The sequence below is a fragment of the Phyllobates terribilis genome, unplaced genomic scaffold (genome assembly GCF_046119375.1).
Source record: "Phyllobates terribilis strain yellow unplaced genomic scaffold, ASM4611937v1 Scaffold_4__5_contigs__length_816908805, whole genome shotgun sequence".
In the NCBI taxonomy this organism is placed as follows: Eukaryota; Metazoa; Chordata; class Amphibia; order Anura; family Dendrobatidae; genus Phyllobates; species Phyllobates terribilis.
The window spans coordinates 55,917,289-55,933,319 of NW_027362764.1; the positions used below are offsets into that span (position 1 = coordinate 55,917,289).

The 16,031-nt window shown below is 42.8% G+C and overlaps 1 protein-coding gene across 1 annotated transcript; it reads left to right on the forward strand.

Moving 5' to 3' along the window:
* Nucleotides 1-3,319: 3,319 nt before the first annotated feature.
* On the forward strand, nucleotides 3,320-14,915 carry LOC141264172 (uncharacterized). The gene is made up of 5 exons (XM_073676481.1): nucleotides 3,320-3,533; nucleotides 10,155-10,279; nucleotides 10,811-10,984; nucleotides 11,437-11,554; nucleotides 12,334-14,915. Exons 2-5 carry the CDS (start codon nucleotides 10,202-10,204, stop codon nucleotides 13,161-13,163), a joined length of 1,200 nt encoding a protein of 399 aa, XP_073532582.1. The 5' UTR covers nucleotides 3,320-3,533; nucleotides 10,155-10,201; the 3' UTR covers nucleotides 13,164-14,915.
* Nucleotides 14,916-16,031: the final 1,116 nt, after the last annotated feature.

The window sequence follows — 16,031 nt, forward strand, 5'->3', positions numbered from 1 at the left end:
TTCAGTTCTTCAATACAAAAAGTGAAACTCGTCTATTATATAGAGTCATTACACACAGAGTGATCTATTTCACATGTTTATTTCTGTTAATGTCGATGATTATGGCTTTCAGCCAATGAAAACACAAACATCATTATCTCAGTAAATTAGAATAATTAACAAAAACCACCAGCAAAGGCTTCCGATGCATTTAAAAAGTCCCTTAGTCTGTTTCAGTAGGCTCCACAATCATGGGGAAGACTGCTGACTTGACAGATGTCCAGAAGGCAGTCATTGACACACTCCATAAGGAGGGTAAGCCACAAAAGGACATTGCTAAAAAAGCTGGCTGTTCAGAGAGTGCTGTATCCAAGCATATTAATGGAAAGTTGAGTGGAAGGAAAATGTGTGGTAGAAAAAGGTGCACAAGCAACCGGGATAACCGCAGCCTTGAAAAGATTGTTTAGAAAAGGCCATCCAAAAATTTTGGAGAGATTCACAAGGAGTGGACTGCTGCTGGAGTAATTGCTTCAAGAGCCACCACCCACAGACGTATCCAGGACATGGGCTACAAGTGTCACATTCCTTGTGTCAAGCCACTCGTGACCAATAGACATCGCCAGAAGCGTCTTACCTGGACCAAGGAGAAAAAGACCTGGACTGTTGCTCAGTGGTCCAAGGTGTTGTTTTCAGATGAAAGTAAATGTAACATTTCATTTGGAAATCAAGGGCTCAGAGTCTGGAGGAAGAGGGGAGAAGCCACAATCCAAGCTGCTGGAGGTCTCGTTTGAAGTCTCCACAATCAGTGATGGTTTGGGGAGCCATGTCATCTGCTGGTGTAGGTCCACTGTGTTTTATCAAGACCAAAGTCAGCGCAGCCGTCTACCAGGACATTTTACAGCACTTCATGCTTCCCTCTGCCAACAAGCTTTTTGGAGATGGAGATGTCATTCTCCAGCAGGACTTGGCACCTGTCCACACTGCCAAAAGTACCAATACCTGGTTTACACAACAGTATCACTGTGCTTGATTGGCAGCAAACTCGCCTGACCTTAACCCCATAAAGAATCTATTATAGAGAATCTATGGGGTATTGTCAAGAGGAAGATGAGAGACCCCAGACCCAACAATGCAGACGAGCTGAAGGCTGCTATCAAAGCCACCTGGGCTTCCATAACCCCTCAGCAGTGCCACAGGCTGATCACCTCCATGCCACATTGCCGCATTGATGCAGTAATTGAGTGCAAGTATTGAGTGCATTCACTGAACATACATTTCAGTAGGACAACATTTCGGATTTTAAAATCATTTTTCAAGCTGTTGTTATAAAGTATTCTAATTTAATGAGATAATGACTTTTGTGTTTTCATTGGCTGTAAGCCATAATCATCAACATTAACAGAAATAAACACTTGAAATAGATCACTCTGTGTGTAATGACTCTATATAATATATGAGTTTCACTTTTTGCATTGAAGAACTGAAATAAATTAACTTTTTGATTGTGAAGAATATTCAAGATGTCTATCACTGTGCACTGTTTGGTGGTGATTATATAGAACTCCAATGTACAGTGTAATTCAACACTTCAGCTTGCAAGGGAGGGGGCTGAGAGGCAGGGAGTGACATACCAGCTGTGAGTGACACAGGACGACCCCTCCCCAGGCCATGCGGTCTTTTGTGTAAGATACTATAATTCAACACCAAGTTATGGGTATACGATACATCCCAGTGATGGGAAACCCAAAAGAACGGGGAATGTCACCCTAGCTTTCAGCATAGTCCAGCGCGTAGGGATAGGGAGATACCCGGCACTCCCTAGGGCCCCGATGCTTGGTATCCACACGTAGCAGGGGCCCGGCTGGGACCGATGACACCAGAACCAGCCCTCTAGGGCTGTCCATTAAGGAAGTATAGCCCATTGTAGTTTTCAGGAGTTTAGACCAGGGGTGGAGACTTGAACTCAACCAGGGGCCAGTAGTGGGAGTGACCCAGAGAGTTTAAAGGTCCCTGCAGCTAGAGCCCAGTGTCTTTTTTCCTGGGGAGGCCGTGACGTGACGTCGTGTGGAAGGAGTCCGTCAACCAAGAGAGGGCCCACAAGCAGCCCTTCCCCCGAAAGTTCATCTGACCGGTAACTGACTCTCAATAACTGCTTTATATCTTTTGTACCCCTACTATTGTGTCTGCAACTCTGACCATTGTGTATGTATAACCCTTATGTATATAGTGTAACATCTAGTGTGCCCTTACGGCGATTAAATATATAATTTAACCCTGGGCTGTTCTTTTATCTCGATCCACGAACTCTCACGTCCGTTATTCGGTCCAACGAACACTCTACCGGGTGGATTTCTAGCCCGATATAAGTCCATTATATGTAATAGAAACTGGTGGCAGCTCTCCCAGGCCGACCGGGCTGTGCTTCACTGGAGCTAGTGAAGGACCCTCTCAGCCTGTCAGGAGTGTGAGCGAGTGTGGTGCCATGTCAGTGACTGAGTGGGCCACCTCTTCTCCCTCCCTGGTGCCTTCCTGTACCCGTGTAGACAGAGGGTGTCTGTGTAGAACTGTACCAATCTGATCTTATGCGTCCTCGAGGGGGTGCGGAACGTCACGTTGGTGTAAAGGGCAGATCCGTATCACGTGATCCGTCTGACGTAATAGTGACGTCGGGCGGGTGGCGGGGTGTGGATCCATCACAAGGGGTGGCAGCGGTGGGATTCTGCGGGGTCCCTTGGTGCCATTTCTTCACATAGATGGCAGCGGTGGGATTCTGCGGGGTCTCTCTGTTGCCATTTCTTCACATTGATTATATTCTAATTTTGTGAGAAGCACCTGTATATAGTGAGGAGACTAACCAGGATACACAGGATCTGTATACATGATCAGTATATAGTACATAGATGGAGCCTGTACACAGATCACACATATATACTGGGGAGTATATAACCTGGATATATAGGATCTGTATACATGATAAGTATATAGCAGAGGGATGGAGCCTGTACACAGATCACACATATAGTAAGAATAACCTGGACACACAGGATCTGTATACATGATCAGTATACAGCACAGGGATGGAGCTTGTAAACAGATCACACACATATAGCAAGTAGAATGATCTATATACAGTACATAGCATGATTAGTATATAGCACAGAGATGGAGGTCACCAGACTCCCTAAATGGGAAGGGGGACTAATCAGCCCACAGCAGGGTCAGTATACATGGCACTGACATGAAGAGTAGCCTCTCCTCATCATAGATATAAGATCCCCTTCCCCGGCTGCTCCCCTCTCACCAGTGTCTTTAGTACATGTGACTAACCAGCTCCAGCATCGCTACCATAGTAATAACAGACGCTGTATGTGCCCATGCTCTGTCCTCCATTATTACATTGATGGCAGATATTTGCTCACAGCCCTTGTTCCCCATATAATACAGTCACCAGCAGCCAGAACTCATGAAGAATCTGTATAATACGGCAGTAATGTGTGATATATCAGCCATGTCTGCAAGGAAGTCACACAGGAGCTGCTGCTGCAGTGTGTGAGGTAAGTTGTAGCAGACACAAGAGGGGACATGGCGGCTACATGAATTTCTGAGGTAATATTGATACCATATATGATGTAGGAGCTGATACTACACCAGTACATGATGTCTGAGGTGAATGTGGTCATGTCATCTGTAATGCGAGGTGATAAACTCAGTATTTTACTCCCTGACACTGAAGACATGTTTCCTCCAGTTCTGGTGAGAGAAATGGAGTGAGATAAGACAGAGCGTTACCTCCTCTATATAAGCCGGACCCTCCTCACAGTAAGACCCCAGGCACAGGCAATACTGTGCTCCTTCTTCTTAAAGCTGAATCACTTTTGCTTATAGTCTACACAGATATACAAAAAAAGTTGCAGGAGTTAAAGCTCCACTCCTCTCAAAGTCATGTCCCCCTCTGCTTAGTGCTCTGGGGTCTTTACATGTACTGTAGGTTGATATAATTCCCATCGTCACTATGGACGCCTTACTTCAGAAACTGCTCATGCACCCATGGCAAACTTGTTAGCTTGGAGACCGGGGCAATTCTCTTTCAGGAGCAGACATTCACTATAGCCAGGTGCAGCTGGGGATTTGGTCCTTAATCCTCCTTTTTCTTTAGAATGGTTCTTCACGCTGAGCTTTATTCTCTCGGCTAGATCTGCTGTGTCGGCCTACTGGAACAGGGAGAGCTAAATCTCCTTACATCTTGGCTGTGGCTGCTCTCTTGCTGCTCTTTTGCTGCTCTTTTGCTACTCTCCTCTTGCTGCTTTCCTGCTACTTTTCTGCTGCTCTTCTGCTGCTCTCCAGCTGCTCTTCAGCTGCTGCTCTCCTGCTCCTCTTGTGCTGCTGTCCTGTTGCTCTCTAGCTGCTCTTCTGCTGCTCTCCTGCTCCTCTTGTGCTGCTATTCTGTTGCTCTCCTGCTGTCCTCTTGTGCTGCTCTTCTGCTGCTCTCCTGCTTTCCTGCTGCTGTTCTCCAACTGCTCTTCTGCTGCTTCCTTGCTGCTGCTCTCCTGCTCCTCTTGTGCTTTTCTTCTGCTGCTGCTCTTCTGCTGCTCTCCTGATGCTTCCCTGCTGTTGCTCTCCTGCACTCTTGTGCTGCTGTCCTGCTGCTCTTGTGCTGCTTTCCTGCTGCTGCTCTCTAGCTGATCTTCTGCTTCTCTCCTGCTCCTCTTGTGCTGCTATTTTGCTGCTCTCCTGCTGCTGTCATGCTGTCCTCTTGTGCTCCTCTTCTGATTCTCTCCTGCTTTCCTGCTGCTGCTCTCCAGCTGCTCTTCTGCTGCTTTCCTGATTCTTCCCTGCTGCTGCTCTTCTGCGGCTTCCCTGCTGTTGCTCTCCTGCTCCTATTGTGCTGCTGTCCTGCTGCTCTCCAGCTGCTCTTGTGCTGCTTCCCTGCTGCTGCTCTCTAGCTGCTCTTCTGCAGCTCTCCTGCTCCTCTTGTGCTGCTATTCTGCTGCTCTCCTGCTGCTCTTATGCTGTCTGCTTGTGCTTCTATTCTACTGCTCTCCTGCTTCCTTACTGCTGCTCTCCAGCTGCTCTTCTGCTTCTTTCCTGCTGCTGTTCTCCAGCTGCTCTTCTGCTCCTCTTGTGCTTTTCTTCTGCTGCTGCTCTTCTGCTGCTCTCCTGATGCTTCCCTGCTGTTGCTCTCCTGCACTCTTGTGCTGCTGTCCTGCTGCTCTTGTGCTGCTTCCCTGCTGCTGCTCTCAAGCTGCTCTTCTGCTTCTCTCCTGCTCCTCTTGTACTGCTATTTTGCTGCTCTCCTGCTGCTGTCATGCTGTCCTCTTGTGCTCCTCTTCTGATGCTCTCCTGCTTTCCTGCTGCTGCTCTCCAGCTGCTCTCCTGCTGCTTTCCTGATTCTTCCCTGCTGCTGCTCTTCTGCTGCTTCCTTGCTGCTGCTCTCCTGCTCCTCTTGTGCTTTTCTTCTGCTGCTGCTCTCCTGATGCTTCCCTGCTGTTGCTCTCCTGCACTCTTGTGCTGCTGTCCTGCTGCTCTTGTGCTGCTTCCCTGCTGCTGCTCTCTAGCTGCTCTTCTGCTTCTCTCCTACTCCTCTTGTGCTGCTATTTTGCTGCTCTCCTGCTGCTGTCATGCTGTCCTCTTGTGCGCCTCTTCTGATGCTCTCCTGCTTTCCTGTTGCTGCTCTCCAGCTGCTCTTCTGCTGCTTTCCTGATTCTTCCCTGCTGCTGCTCTTCTGCTTCCCTGCTGTTGCTCTCCTGCTCCTATTGTGCTGCTGTCCTGCTGCTCTCCAGATGCTCTTGTGCTGCTTCCCTGCTGCTGCTCTCTAGCTGCTTTTCTGCTGCTCTCCTGCTCCTCTTGTGCTGCTATTATGCAGCTCTCCTGCTGCTCTTATGCTGTCTGCTTGTGCTTCTCTTCTGCTGCTCTCCTGCTTCTTTACTGCTGTTCTCCAGCTGCTCTTCTGCTGCTTTCCTGCTGCTGTTCTCCAGCTGCTATTCTGCTGCTACTCTCCTGCTCCTATTGTGCTGTTCTTCTGCTGCTCTTCTGCTGCTTTCCTGATTTTTCCCTGCTGCTGCTCTTCTGCTGCTCTCCTGCTGCTTCCATGCTGCTGCTCTCCTGCTCCTCTTGTGCTGCTGTCCTGCTGCTCTTTTGCTGCTCTCCAGCTCCTCTTCTGCTTCTCTCCTGCAGCTCCCCTGCTGCTCTCTAGCTGCTCTTCTGCTGCTTTCATGCTGCTTCCCTGCTGCTGCTCTCTAGCTGTTCTCCTGCTGCTCTGTTCTTTCTCTAAGGCCACGACCCCACTATCAGTATTTGGTCAGTATTCGGTCAGTATTTTTTCTCAGGAGTGGGAGACAAAACCAGGTGAGGAACAATCAGAGAAAAGGTATAATAGAAACAAGTCACCAATTCTGCATTTATCACCCACTCTTGGTTTTGTCTCCCATTCCAGAGAAAAAATACTGACTGAATATTCATAGTGGGGCCGTGGCCTTACAACCATGGTTGCAGTATTTTATGAACTAAACCTCCAGCCAAATAACTATCTTTCTTCTAGCAGTGGTGGGATTAACTCCTTAGGATATGTGCACATATTAAGTATTAGGTGCAGAAATTTCTTCCCCATTGTCTGCATCGATTGGCAGGAAAAACACTGCATAAAATAGGTGAGTTTTCGCTGCGTTTTTTGCCACATTTGTCTGCATTTTTTACATGCATTTTTTTGGTTTACATTTTTCCCCACTCATTAGTATGGGTGAAATCTGCACAACATCCCTGAATGAATTGACATTCTGCAGATATAAATTTTCACCACATCTGCAAGTCAAAAAAAATAAGCAGTGTGTGCATGAGACTTCAAGAATCTCATTCACTTTGCTGGCATCAGGAAACCCTTCAGGTTTTGTTACAAACCTGCACAGAAAAAAAAAAAGCGAGAAATCTGCAACGAGTGCACAGGCCCTTAGTGTGTACTACGTATTAAATATGAAAACAACAGTTCAAGTATTCAAAGGCATATATAAAATATAATTCACATTATGAAACATTAATGTAATTCCCAGGTCTGAGGTATTACAGATCAAACTCACTCTCACGGATTGAGATAACATTCACATGTACAGATCCTTAGGCTAGCGCTGTACGGCGATGTATTGGGGACATTGAGATTGCGGTGACACTTTGCAACATCACATCTACCGGTAATTATTTTCCACGGTGTCACATTGCTACATACTGTAACTGTGACGCAGAGATGCAAATGTTTCCAAATATGTTCGATTCTCTGTTGATGGCCACAAGTTGCACGTGACTCACTTGCCATAGACTTCATCGCAAGTCACATGCAACTGCTATTTGTCTGCACTTTGGTTGTATATTTTTACAGGAAAATTACAACTTTAATACAGTCACGAGACAGCAAGTTGCAAAGAAGTTGCACAAACATTATTGGTCAAGTGAATTGTTGTTGCACGACATGTCGCCGCGTAGCCCGAGGCTGATTTCACACATCAGTTTTTTGGGTACATGTATTATCCATTAACGTTGCAAATGGATCACAAACCCAATGCAATGTATTTGCCTTAACGCGCGTCCTTTTCTTTTACATTGTTCACAAAAAGAAAATTGAAACGTCCTACTTTAATCCATGTTGAGAATCAAACTCATCTGTGCAAGTCAATGGCCCAGTAAAAAAAAAAAAAAATGGATTTCTTTGGTGTGCTGTCTGTATTTTACTGGTTCATGGGTAGGAGAAACTCAGTTGTTGTTTTTTTCATACGTGTAAAACTGATGCAACAGGGATTGTGGAAACTGACACACGGACCAAGAATAGGTCCAGAAAAGAAAAAAACTCGGAACATTTTTCACCAATGAGAAAAAAAAAAAGGGTGTGTGAAACCGACCTTAGGACTCGTACAGATGAGTGCACAATTTGTCAGATCACATACGGACAATGCAAGGACCAATGCAAGTCAATGTGTTTGGTCACATGAAGATCATTACACACAGACTGATGGTCACAGCATGCTCTACTTTGATCCATATTTCAGATCAAACTTGCCCATTATAAGTCAATGGGGGCGGAAAAGACGGATCACATACGGATTATTATCATCCATTGCAATCATTAAAACAGGAAACTGTATTTGGTCTTTTAGTATATTTTAGATTGTTGATGTATAAAACAAATGTAATATGGATATGTAGAGTGAACACACGGATGGGATACAGATGACGAGATGGATGAAAAATTGACAATTTTTTCTGGATGAAAATCAGACAATTTTGCATACACTTGTCAGAATTCAGCCTGAACTTTGCACTTCACAGCAATGCAGCAGCTTGCATTAATTAAGGGCCATCTATAAAAAGTAGGCACACCCGGTATCCAAAGTTCTTAGAATTGCACCATTGCTGTAAGGTAAGACAATGCTGAGGAGATGACTCTAATGGTTCAGCAGTATATCTGCAAAAATAAGGCCATGTTCATTATTTGGTCGGAATTTGTAAGCCAAAATCAGAAGAAAATAGAAACGTCTCCATTTATCACCCACTCCTGGTTTTGGCTTCCAAATACTGAATGTGGCTTAAAGTGATAAAAAGTATGTAAAGTTATCAAAGCTGAGTAGTTTGTGGGCTGTATACTAAAACAGTCTTCTTAAGGTGGTGGTGGGGGGTGCTTGTTGCATTGTACATTGTGTTATGTGCAAATTAAATATTATTTTGTATTAGCTATTTAGTGCTAATTGTATATTACAAGTTAAATACCCTCCCCATATTCCAGCATATGGTATACAGTGTAGTTGGTCAGTATTTATAAGCCAAAACCAGAGGAAATGTATAATAGAAACACCTCACCACTTCTACATTCCCCCCCTCCTGGTTTTGGCTTGCATATACTGATAATGACATTGTAGCTTAAGATCTGAAATAATTGATTCTAATTTCTCCAGCTAATGCAGAACTACTCTGCTGTCCGTTTGTATACTGGGGGTTGTAGCTTTGCAAATGATACTGAGCCGTGGTATGGCACCATGCAAATGGCTTGTAAAGATTAGGATAAATGACTGTAGACTTTTCTACCTTACATGGGGAATTTCCATATATTTGTATATATGTAATTTTTAAAGCTGTCAAAATTGCTGCATCTTAAGCTTATTTTGCAAAAAAACAAACTACTACTGTAAGGCTAGGTTCACATTAATAGTGTTCTGTCAAACCCTATGCCAGGGCTTGTGTTGGAATCCCTGAGACCTGAATCCTGATGGAGCCATTCACTTGAGAAGTCGCAGACCGTCACTATAGACAGCATTTGTCTTTTTCAGATCTGCATAAAAAGAGGCACTGCCAGGATGGCGGTCAGACCGTGTCCGCTTTGTTCAAGTGAATTGCTCCTTCAGGGTTCCTGGTGGAATAACTCCTTTTTTTTTTTTTTTTTTTTTTTTTTTTTTTTTTTTGGGGGGTGGATTTCCAACAGAAACCCTGTTTTCAGTGCTCGCTGGAGAACTGCATTAATGTGCACCTAGCCTAAATAAGCGGTGAGGTAGCCGCCTGCTCAATGGCATGTGATGCAGTCCCATGTAGATTTATAATGTGGACTCGGGTTTCCTTGGTACCATGTAGAGATAATAATAGATTCTTATTACCCCAGTCCAACTACCACTTCAGTACTCCATTGCAAACTTCCTTGGCTGGCACTTGAGTGCCGGTATCCTGAGCACCTCTTGCGTTTACCAGACCTCCATGACGTCCTGTGAGGTCTGGTAATAACAAGAAGCACTCCGGCTGCCCTGATTCCAGTGCTGACTGTCCTGGTTCTGACTTCCATGGCGTACCACAGTGGACCCCAGACTTGGGTAGTTGGCATCTTTTTGCTCCTGTAGTGCCATGCTGAATGAGGGAAGGGTTTCCCCAGTGGATGCACAAATGTGTAATAAAAATGGCTCAGTAAGGCTCCATGCACCTCTATGGGGGTTGATGGCTACTGCATCTCTGCAAGGGGACATTAATCTTCTTTATTTGCTCTGAGATGGAGGCTTCTGTGTAGAATCCCTAATAAAGGTCAGTCTTTTGTTATCCTTGTTGACCATAATGTGCAATTTAAAAAATATATATTTTTTTTAAATTTACAACTTTGAACACATGCACTAAAATCACTTTTTTTCCATTTCTATATATTTTTTTCTTCCCATCAGATCTCTACTTACAGAAGTGATAGGTTCAGCTTAATTAGGTCTTTGAGATGGATTATGACCTTGATAACCTGTCTAAAAAGATAATAAACCGATCAATTTACCTGATCTATCTGCTGACTGGAGAGGTGAGAAAATCCAATATTATGTGTAATATGGTCTCATTCATTGCGTTTTAAACAGTAGCCATCATTTTTAATTTTTATTAAATCATGGACATGAGATAAGTTACTTATTTTCAACAGAGAAATCTGCTTCTTTCTCCTCTTGGACTGATCTCTTAATTTACAAGTAAAATCTGTGTTTGGTGGAAACAGATTTTCATATTACTTAGATGACAGTTGGTGCTTTTAAAATCCTACGCAGGCACTAAAGACATTCTGCTGCACGTTCTCTTAAAACCAGTCGAAGTTCACAATAGAACTTCATGAGCACCAACTGTTTATCTTGGTAATGGGGAAAATCAGCATTCACTGAATACAGATTTTACCCATGAATTGAGAATAAAAGATCAGTCTTGGCAAAAGGGGCAATTTTCTCTAAAATGTATTAAAAGGTTTCAAATGTACTACAGTGTCCCACCCCACTCTCCATAAATCAACGGTTACTCTGAAAGCCAAAACAAGTGTATTCATGTTTTCACCTGTCTTAATATACAGCAATACATGTTGGTGAAGCAAACAAGCAATGAACAAATATTTGGGCAAGATCGTTCGGAAACCTTAGTGGGAAGGAAAAGGAGCATGATGTCTCAGATACTTCCACCTATACAGGATAACTCCGAAAAGATTCGGGAAGTCAACAATCAAATAACTCAATTTCTTTCTGGAAAGGTGAATATGGGATTTTTTTTTTTCCTTAACATGCCATACTCTCCCTCCCCTGGAGCAGTGGAGATCATTGAGTACAATGCTGTTGAAGTGACATCAGGGCCGAAGACGATAAAACCTCATTCACACATGCATGCTGCATATTTTTTTTTTCTTCTTTCTCTCTTGTAATGTGTGAATGAGGCCTAACATACACCAGGAGAAGCAGCCTATACTTGGCACTGGACCTGGGGAGGGGGAGTAAAGAACGGTTCTCAAAAGGGAAACTTTGGCACAGAAACTCTCTAAATGAGCAAAGAACTTTTTTTTTGTTTGCACATAGCTTACGTACCCATAAATCCAGTAAAGTTTGTCGTCCCCCACTCCAACTTCCAAACAAATTTTTCTAATCTCTCAGCTAGAAGATCGTGGTTCTTGAATACATTAGCTAATCAATATATCCTGTTTCTTAACAGCTTCCTTTGCATTATGAGGGCTCCCCTGGAATTTTCTCAGCAGACGAATGGGAATTCTTAGAAGGTCGCAAGGATTTTCACAATGCCATTCTGAAGAATAAATACAGTCACTTAATAGGTAATGCATTTGTTGGGCTAGACGGTAATCTAGTCTTGTAAGTAATAAATTTAAGCTGCCCATACATACTATAGCAATGATGGCAGAACCAGCCAGGCTTTTTGGGACCTGTTCACAATTTAGTATATGGGAGACCTCTGACAGATTGGTAGGGGCAGTGATACCTGAGGATCGGGTTAATCTGACTTTTAACCTGTTTTACCAATAGTAGAGAAGCAGCTTCCCCCCCAATTAAATAGCATTTGGGCTAATCATGCATGTGTGGGGGTATGGCATATTTTAAGACAATTCAATCATACTTTCTGCCATCATGCTGACTTTAGCAATATAAAATCTCCTTTGAATTAACTTAAAGTTTTAGCGGATGCATGTTGAAAGTTGACAAAGAACCCTGCGCTCTGACTTTGTTCTGTGCCCTACTCTTTTTGTTCTGCGCTCTGACTTTGCCCTGTGCCCTACTTTCTTTTTTTTTTTTTTTTTTCTTTATTGATCTACCCCTGAACTGACTTCCTCAATGTGTCAAAAGTTACATTGCTGATCAATGACTGATGCTATTACAGGAGGCTGTCAGGGGGTAGCATGAAATGGGGTAACTGTTAAAAAAAATTAAATAAATAAATAAATCCTTTACCACCAGATTCATTCAGACCAGCCACATGTCATTTTTTTTTTTTTCCACAAATGTGTTCCTAATAGAGTAAAAATTCAGCTTGTGCTTGGTTTTACACCTACACATGGGTTCTAAATATTTCCTTTCTTTTTCTCCCCACTTCTATCAGATATACCAAGAGAAACTGCGATTGAACCTTTGGCTGCTGCGAAAAAGCAGATCCTGCAAAAATTCTTTGAAGCAAGTTGCCAAACACAAGTTAAAGATGCGGAAGGTGGTAGCAACAAACTATCTTTTGGTCCTCCTGCAAGCTCTCAATCTTTACCTGACCTCCCCACAGAGCAAAAAACAAGAAATGAGGAATTTTTTTCATCTCCTGAAAAAACAAATAGTTTGGGTGTAACTATCCCACGCTTCACCCCAGTGAAGCTTCCGCAGAGTTTCTCCTGTGCGGTGTGTGGAAAGAGCTTTCCACAGAAAAAAAATCTTAACATACACAAAAAAATACACACCTCTCCATATACTAAAAGTCCAAGTGACCCCAAGTCTGCCTATCGCCCAAGTTACACCCACCGAGACTTTGCTAAGAATTACCAATGTCCTGACTGTGACTTTCAATTTGCCTATAAAGAGAGCTTACTGCTGCACATGAAAACTCACGAACCAAAAGAATTTCCATGTCTTGAATGTGGTCAAATCTTTTACTCAAACAATCTTCTACGCCAACACCAAATGAACACCACTATTGGTCAAATGTATCCATGTATTATATGTGGGAAAATCTTCATCTATAACAAATGTCTTACTTACCATCAGAAAGGCCACAAGGGGCAGACACATTTCCCTTGTCCTCAGTGCGAAAAAAGTTTTGCAACCAAAAATGGTCTACTGAAACACATCCAGAAAGTCCATGGACAAAACGTGCAGTTGAGCAAAAATAATGCATCAGATGATGATCATGATGAAGATGATACCCCAGCTCTGCCAACAGAAAAGTAGGTGAAGCTGACAAGGAAGGGGGCATGGGTCAAGTGAGTCTGGACAAATTCATCATTTTATACCACAAGAAGTCTGACTTATGACAGCAATGAACTCTAATCCATGACGTTGCCATTTGTTATGGTTGTTGAAATATTTGCCAAATTTGTAAAGGGGCAAACTCCTCTTAATGAGTTTGCTGCATCTTATTTCAGCAGACACTTAAGCAAACACTCATCTAGATGGTGGCAATCTATTTCCAGGACTTGGTCCAGCTGGCACATCTGTAATTTTGCCACCAGTTGAGGGCCTTCAAAGCACCTCTTGCCAGCTGGCATGTGGCTCTCGATGAGCTGCCCAGCATCACACAGCTATGACATTGCGTGCCAGACAAGCTAATCAAAAGGGCCTGGATGCCAACAGGTCACCTGTCTGGTGGTAACAGATCAGTGTTATAGCCAATGGTTGGGGTCCAATTAATCGAGTTCTACCATTTCTAGGTCTTGATGAGTCCGCACCATTCTCTTCCTCAATTTGGCACTTTTAAAACAAAAACACAAATTCTTGAATTCCATCCTGGCTTTGAGTCCCATGACCCAAATGGACAGCATCGTCTGCCAACTATGCTTTTAGTTTGGGTCATCAGACTTGTGGTTGGGCCAAAACTTGATGCTAAAATGTGGCCCTATAACAATTTAAATAGGGCTTTGTTGGCATTTTGTAATTATGGCCAAAGCTCCACTGGTCTATCATAGAATTTATCTGAACTTAAGGCCCAATAAGCACTAAATATAAGCGGTCTGAACCCAATGACTTCTAATGTCTGCAGGAGCCTCCTGACTTTTAATGACCAGTCCTCTACTCTGGCAGAGTGACAAGCCACTGCCGAACTGATCTCCCATAAAGATCACCGGAACACTCCTGTGCATGAGGAAGTCGGGAGATGTGGCCGTCAGCGCTGATGGCTTTCTAATCTGTATGGCCAACTTTAGACTTCCATTGGGTGATCTAAAATGAGGACCCCAGAATGAAGCCATATTGGTTGCCCGAAAATGGCTAAAGCCTGATTTCACATGGCTATAATATGGATGTAACAACCAGACATCCTAATTTTCTATGGTCCTCTACACTTCCTTAACTCTTATGTTTTCCTGTGTGACACTCTGTAACCTGTCTCCAAAAACCTACTTGGATGGCTGTAGTTTACTTGGTCACCAGGTTAAGTGTCCAGTTTTTTTCTCTATTCCCACTGCTCCTGAGTAAGGGATTTTTAAAAAGAAACAGTTGATGTGGGCTCTTTATTTGTTGCTAATTGTTAGTCTCAAAGAGGGGGTGTGGCTTACAGGATCCTCAGGGGTGTGTTTAGGCTGCTGTGGACAAGCCACACCCACTTGCTAAAAGACCTTAAATTGACACAATTAAAAAGCTCTAGAACTGTCACATAATAGATGGGAACAAAAGGGTAAAATCTCCACTTTTGGCCTGGTGACAGATCGTCTAAGAAAAGTAGGATCTCCTTCAGTCTGCTGAAGTTTGACTAAGTGGAAGACAATGGGCTGTTAGATTTGGTTTGTGTCCTTTTAACTGTTCATATTCCGGGTAGGTGTCATTGCTGCCATTAAGCCGATTCTTTACTTTTTTTTTTCTTTTTTTTTTTTTTTTAACTTACCCTTGTTTGACAAAAAAAGCTATAAATGTAACATGGCTCAACAAGAAACCTACTTGAGTCATCTGTTTTTGACTTGTATTGCCAAATATGCATGTGTCTAGCTTGCCCCCCCAGTACTATTTTAAACCTTGTGTTTTGGTCTGTTATTTACTAAAATACCATTTTATTGTCAATGGTTTAATAAAGTTGAATGTAGTAACGATATTTGATGTCCTTCAATTTGTTTGTTCTGATCCATGTGCAGAAATGCATCCAAATTTTTAAGTTGTACAAATGCTAAAAGTGGAGAAATTTAACTTTTAAACCCCCATAAGACCCAGAAAAAAAGGAGGCAGTGTGGTCAATAGTAAATCAACCCATGGCAAATTATAATCAACAGAAAATATAAGCTCATCAAATGGAAGCACAACACTTACACAAACTAGACAATCTAATAAGCCTAGGACCTGATCATATAAGTAACAGCTATTGGTGGAGGAGACACCCTTCAATAATAGAGGCCCCTTTTAAAGAAATGAGCAGAAAGCAATACCAAAGCATACTATAAAAAGTAAATCCAGAAATATTTGTAGAATCTGAGGATGACCCCCTTCCCACCAGAGCACTTGGCAAAGTGCTATATTACAGAGGCACCCATACCCACCACAAGCGGTCAATTGACCAAATGACAGACCTCACTGCCCAGTACCCTGATGTTTCATGTATGGCTCCTTCAGGGACTTGCATGATATTGTGTATAAATAAATACTTGCACAGTAGTCTTCAACTGCAAAAATAAAATCTAACTTTTTTTTTTTTTTTTTTTTTTTTTTACTCCACTAGGATACTGTAGTAAAATTTTAATGTTTTCTATAATTGTGTTTGGTCTCTGAGAACTACTTTATTTAGAGTCTTAAGGTAAAACATCTTGGCTAAAAAGTATTACATTTTTCTCAACAATTTACTTATTTTTCATAGTACAAATATAATTTCTCTCAAGAATCGCATCTTATGGTATTTGAGTTGCATTTATCACTTTTTGGTCAGTGGATCTCACACAAATGACAAAGGACTTGGACTTCTTCCAGAACAAGAAGGCTCGGTGTCATCATTGAGCCATCTTTTTTGGGAAACGTGGACATTTCTGCTCATACTTTAAGGAGCTCTTAAGAGTTTTGTCCAACAAACGTTTCAGAATCTGTCTTGGGGTAACTTTTAGTCCTGTTATAAATATAAGTGTG

Bases quoted from the DNA above. Each gene is read 5' to 3' on its own strand.
- LOC141264172 (XM_073676481.1), top strand. From the start codon at position 10,202: ATGGATTATGACCTTGATAACCTGTCTAAAAAGATAATAAACCGATCA. The intron at 10,280-10,810 runs GTGAGAAAATCC...CTTAATATACAG, and splicing joins TCTATCTGCTGACTGGAGAG to CAATACATGTTGGTGAAGCA. The intron at 10,985-11,436 runs GTGAATATGGGA...GTTTCTTAACAG, and splicing joins CTCAATTTCTTTCTGGAAAG to CTTCCTTTGCATTATGAGGG.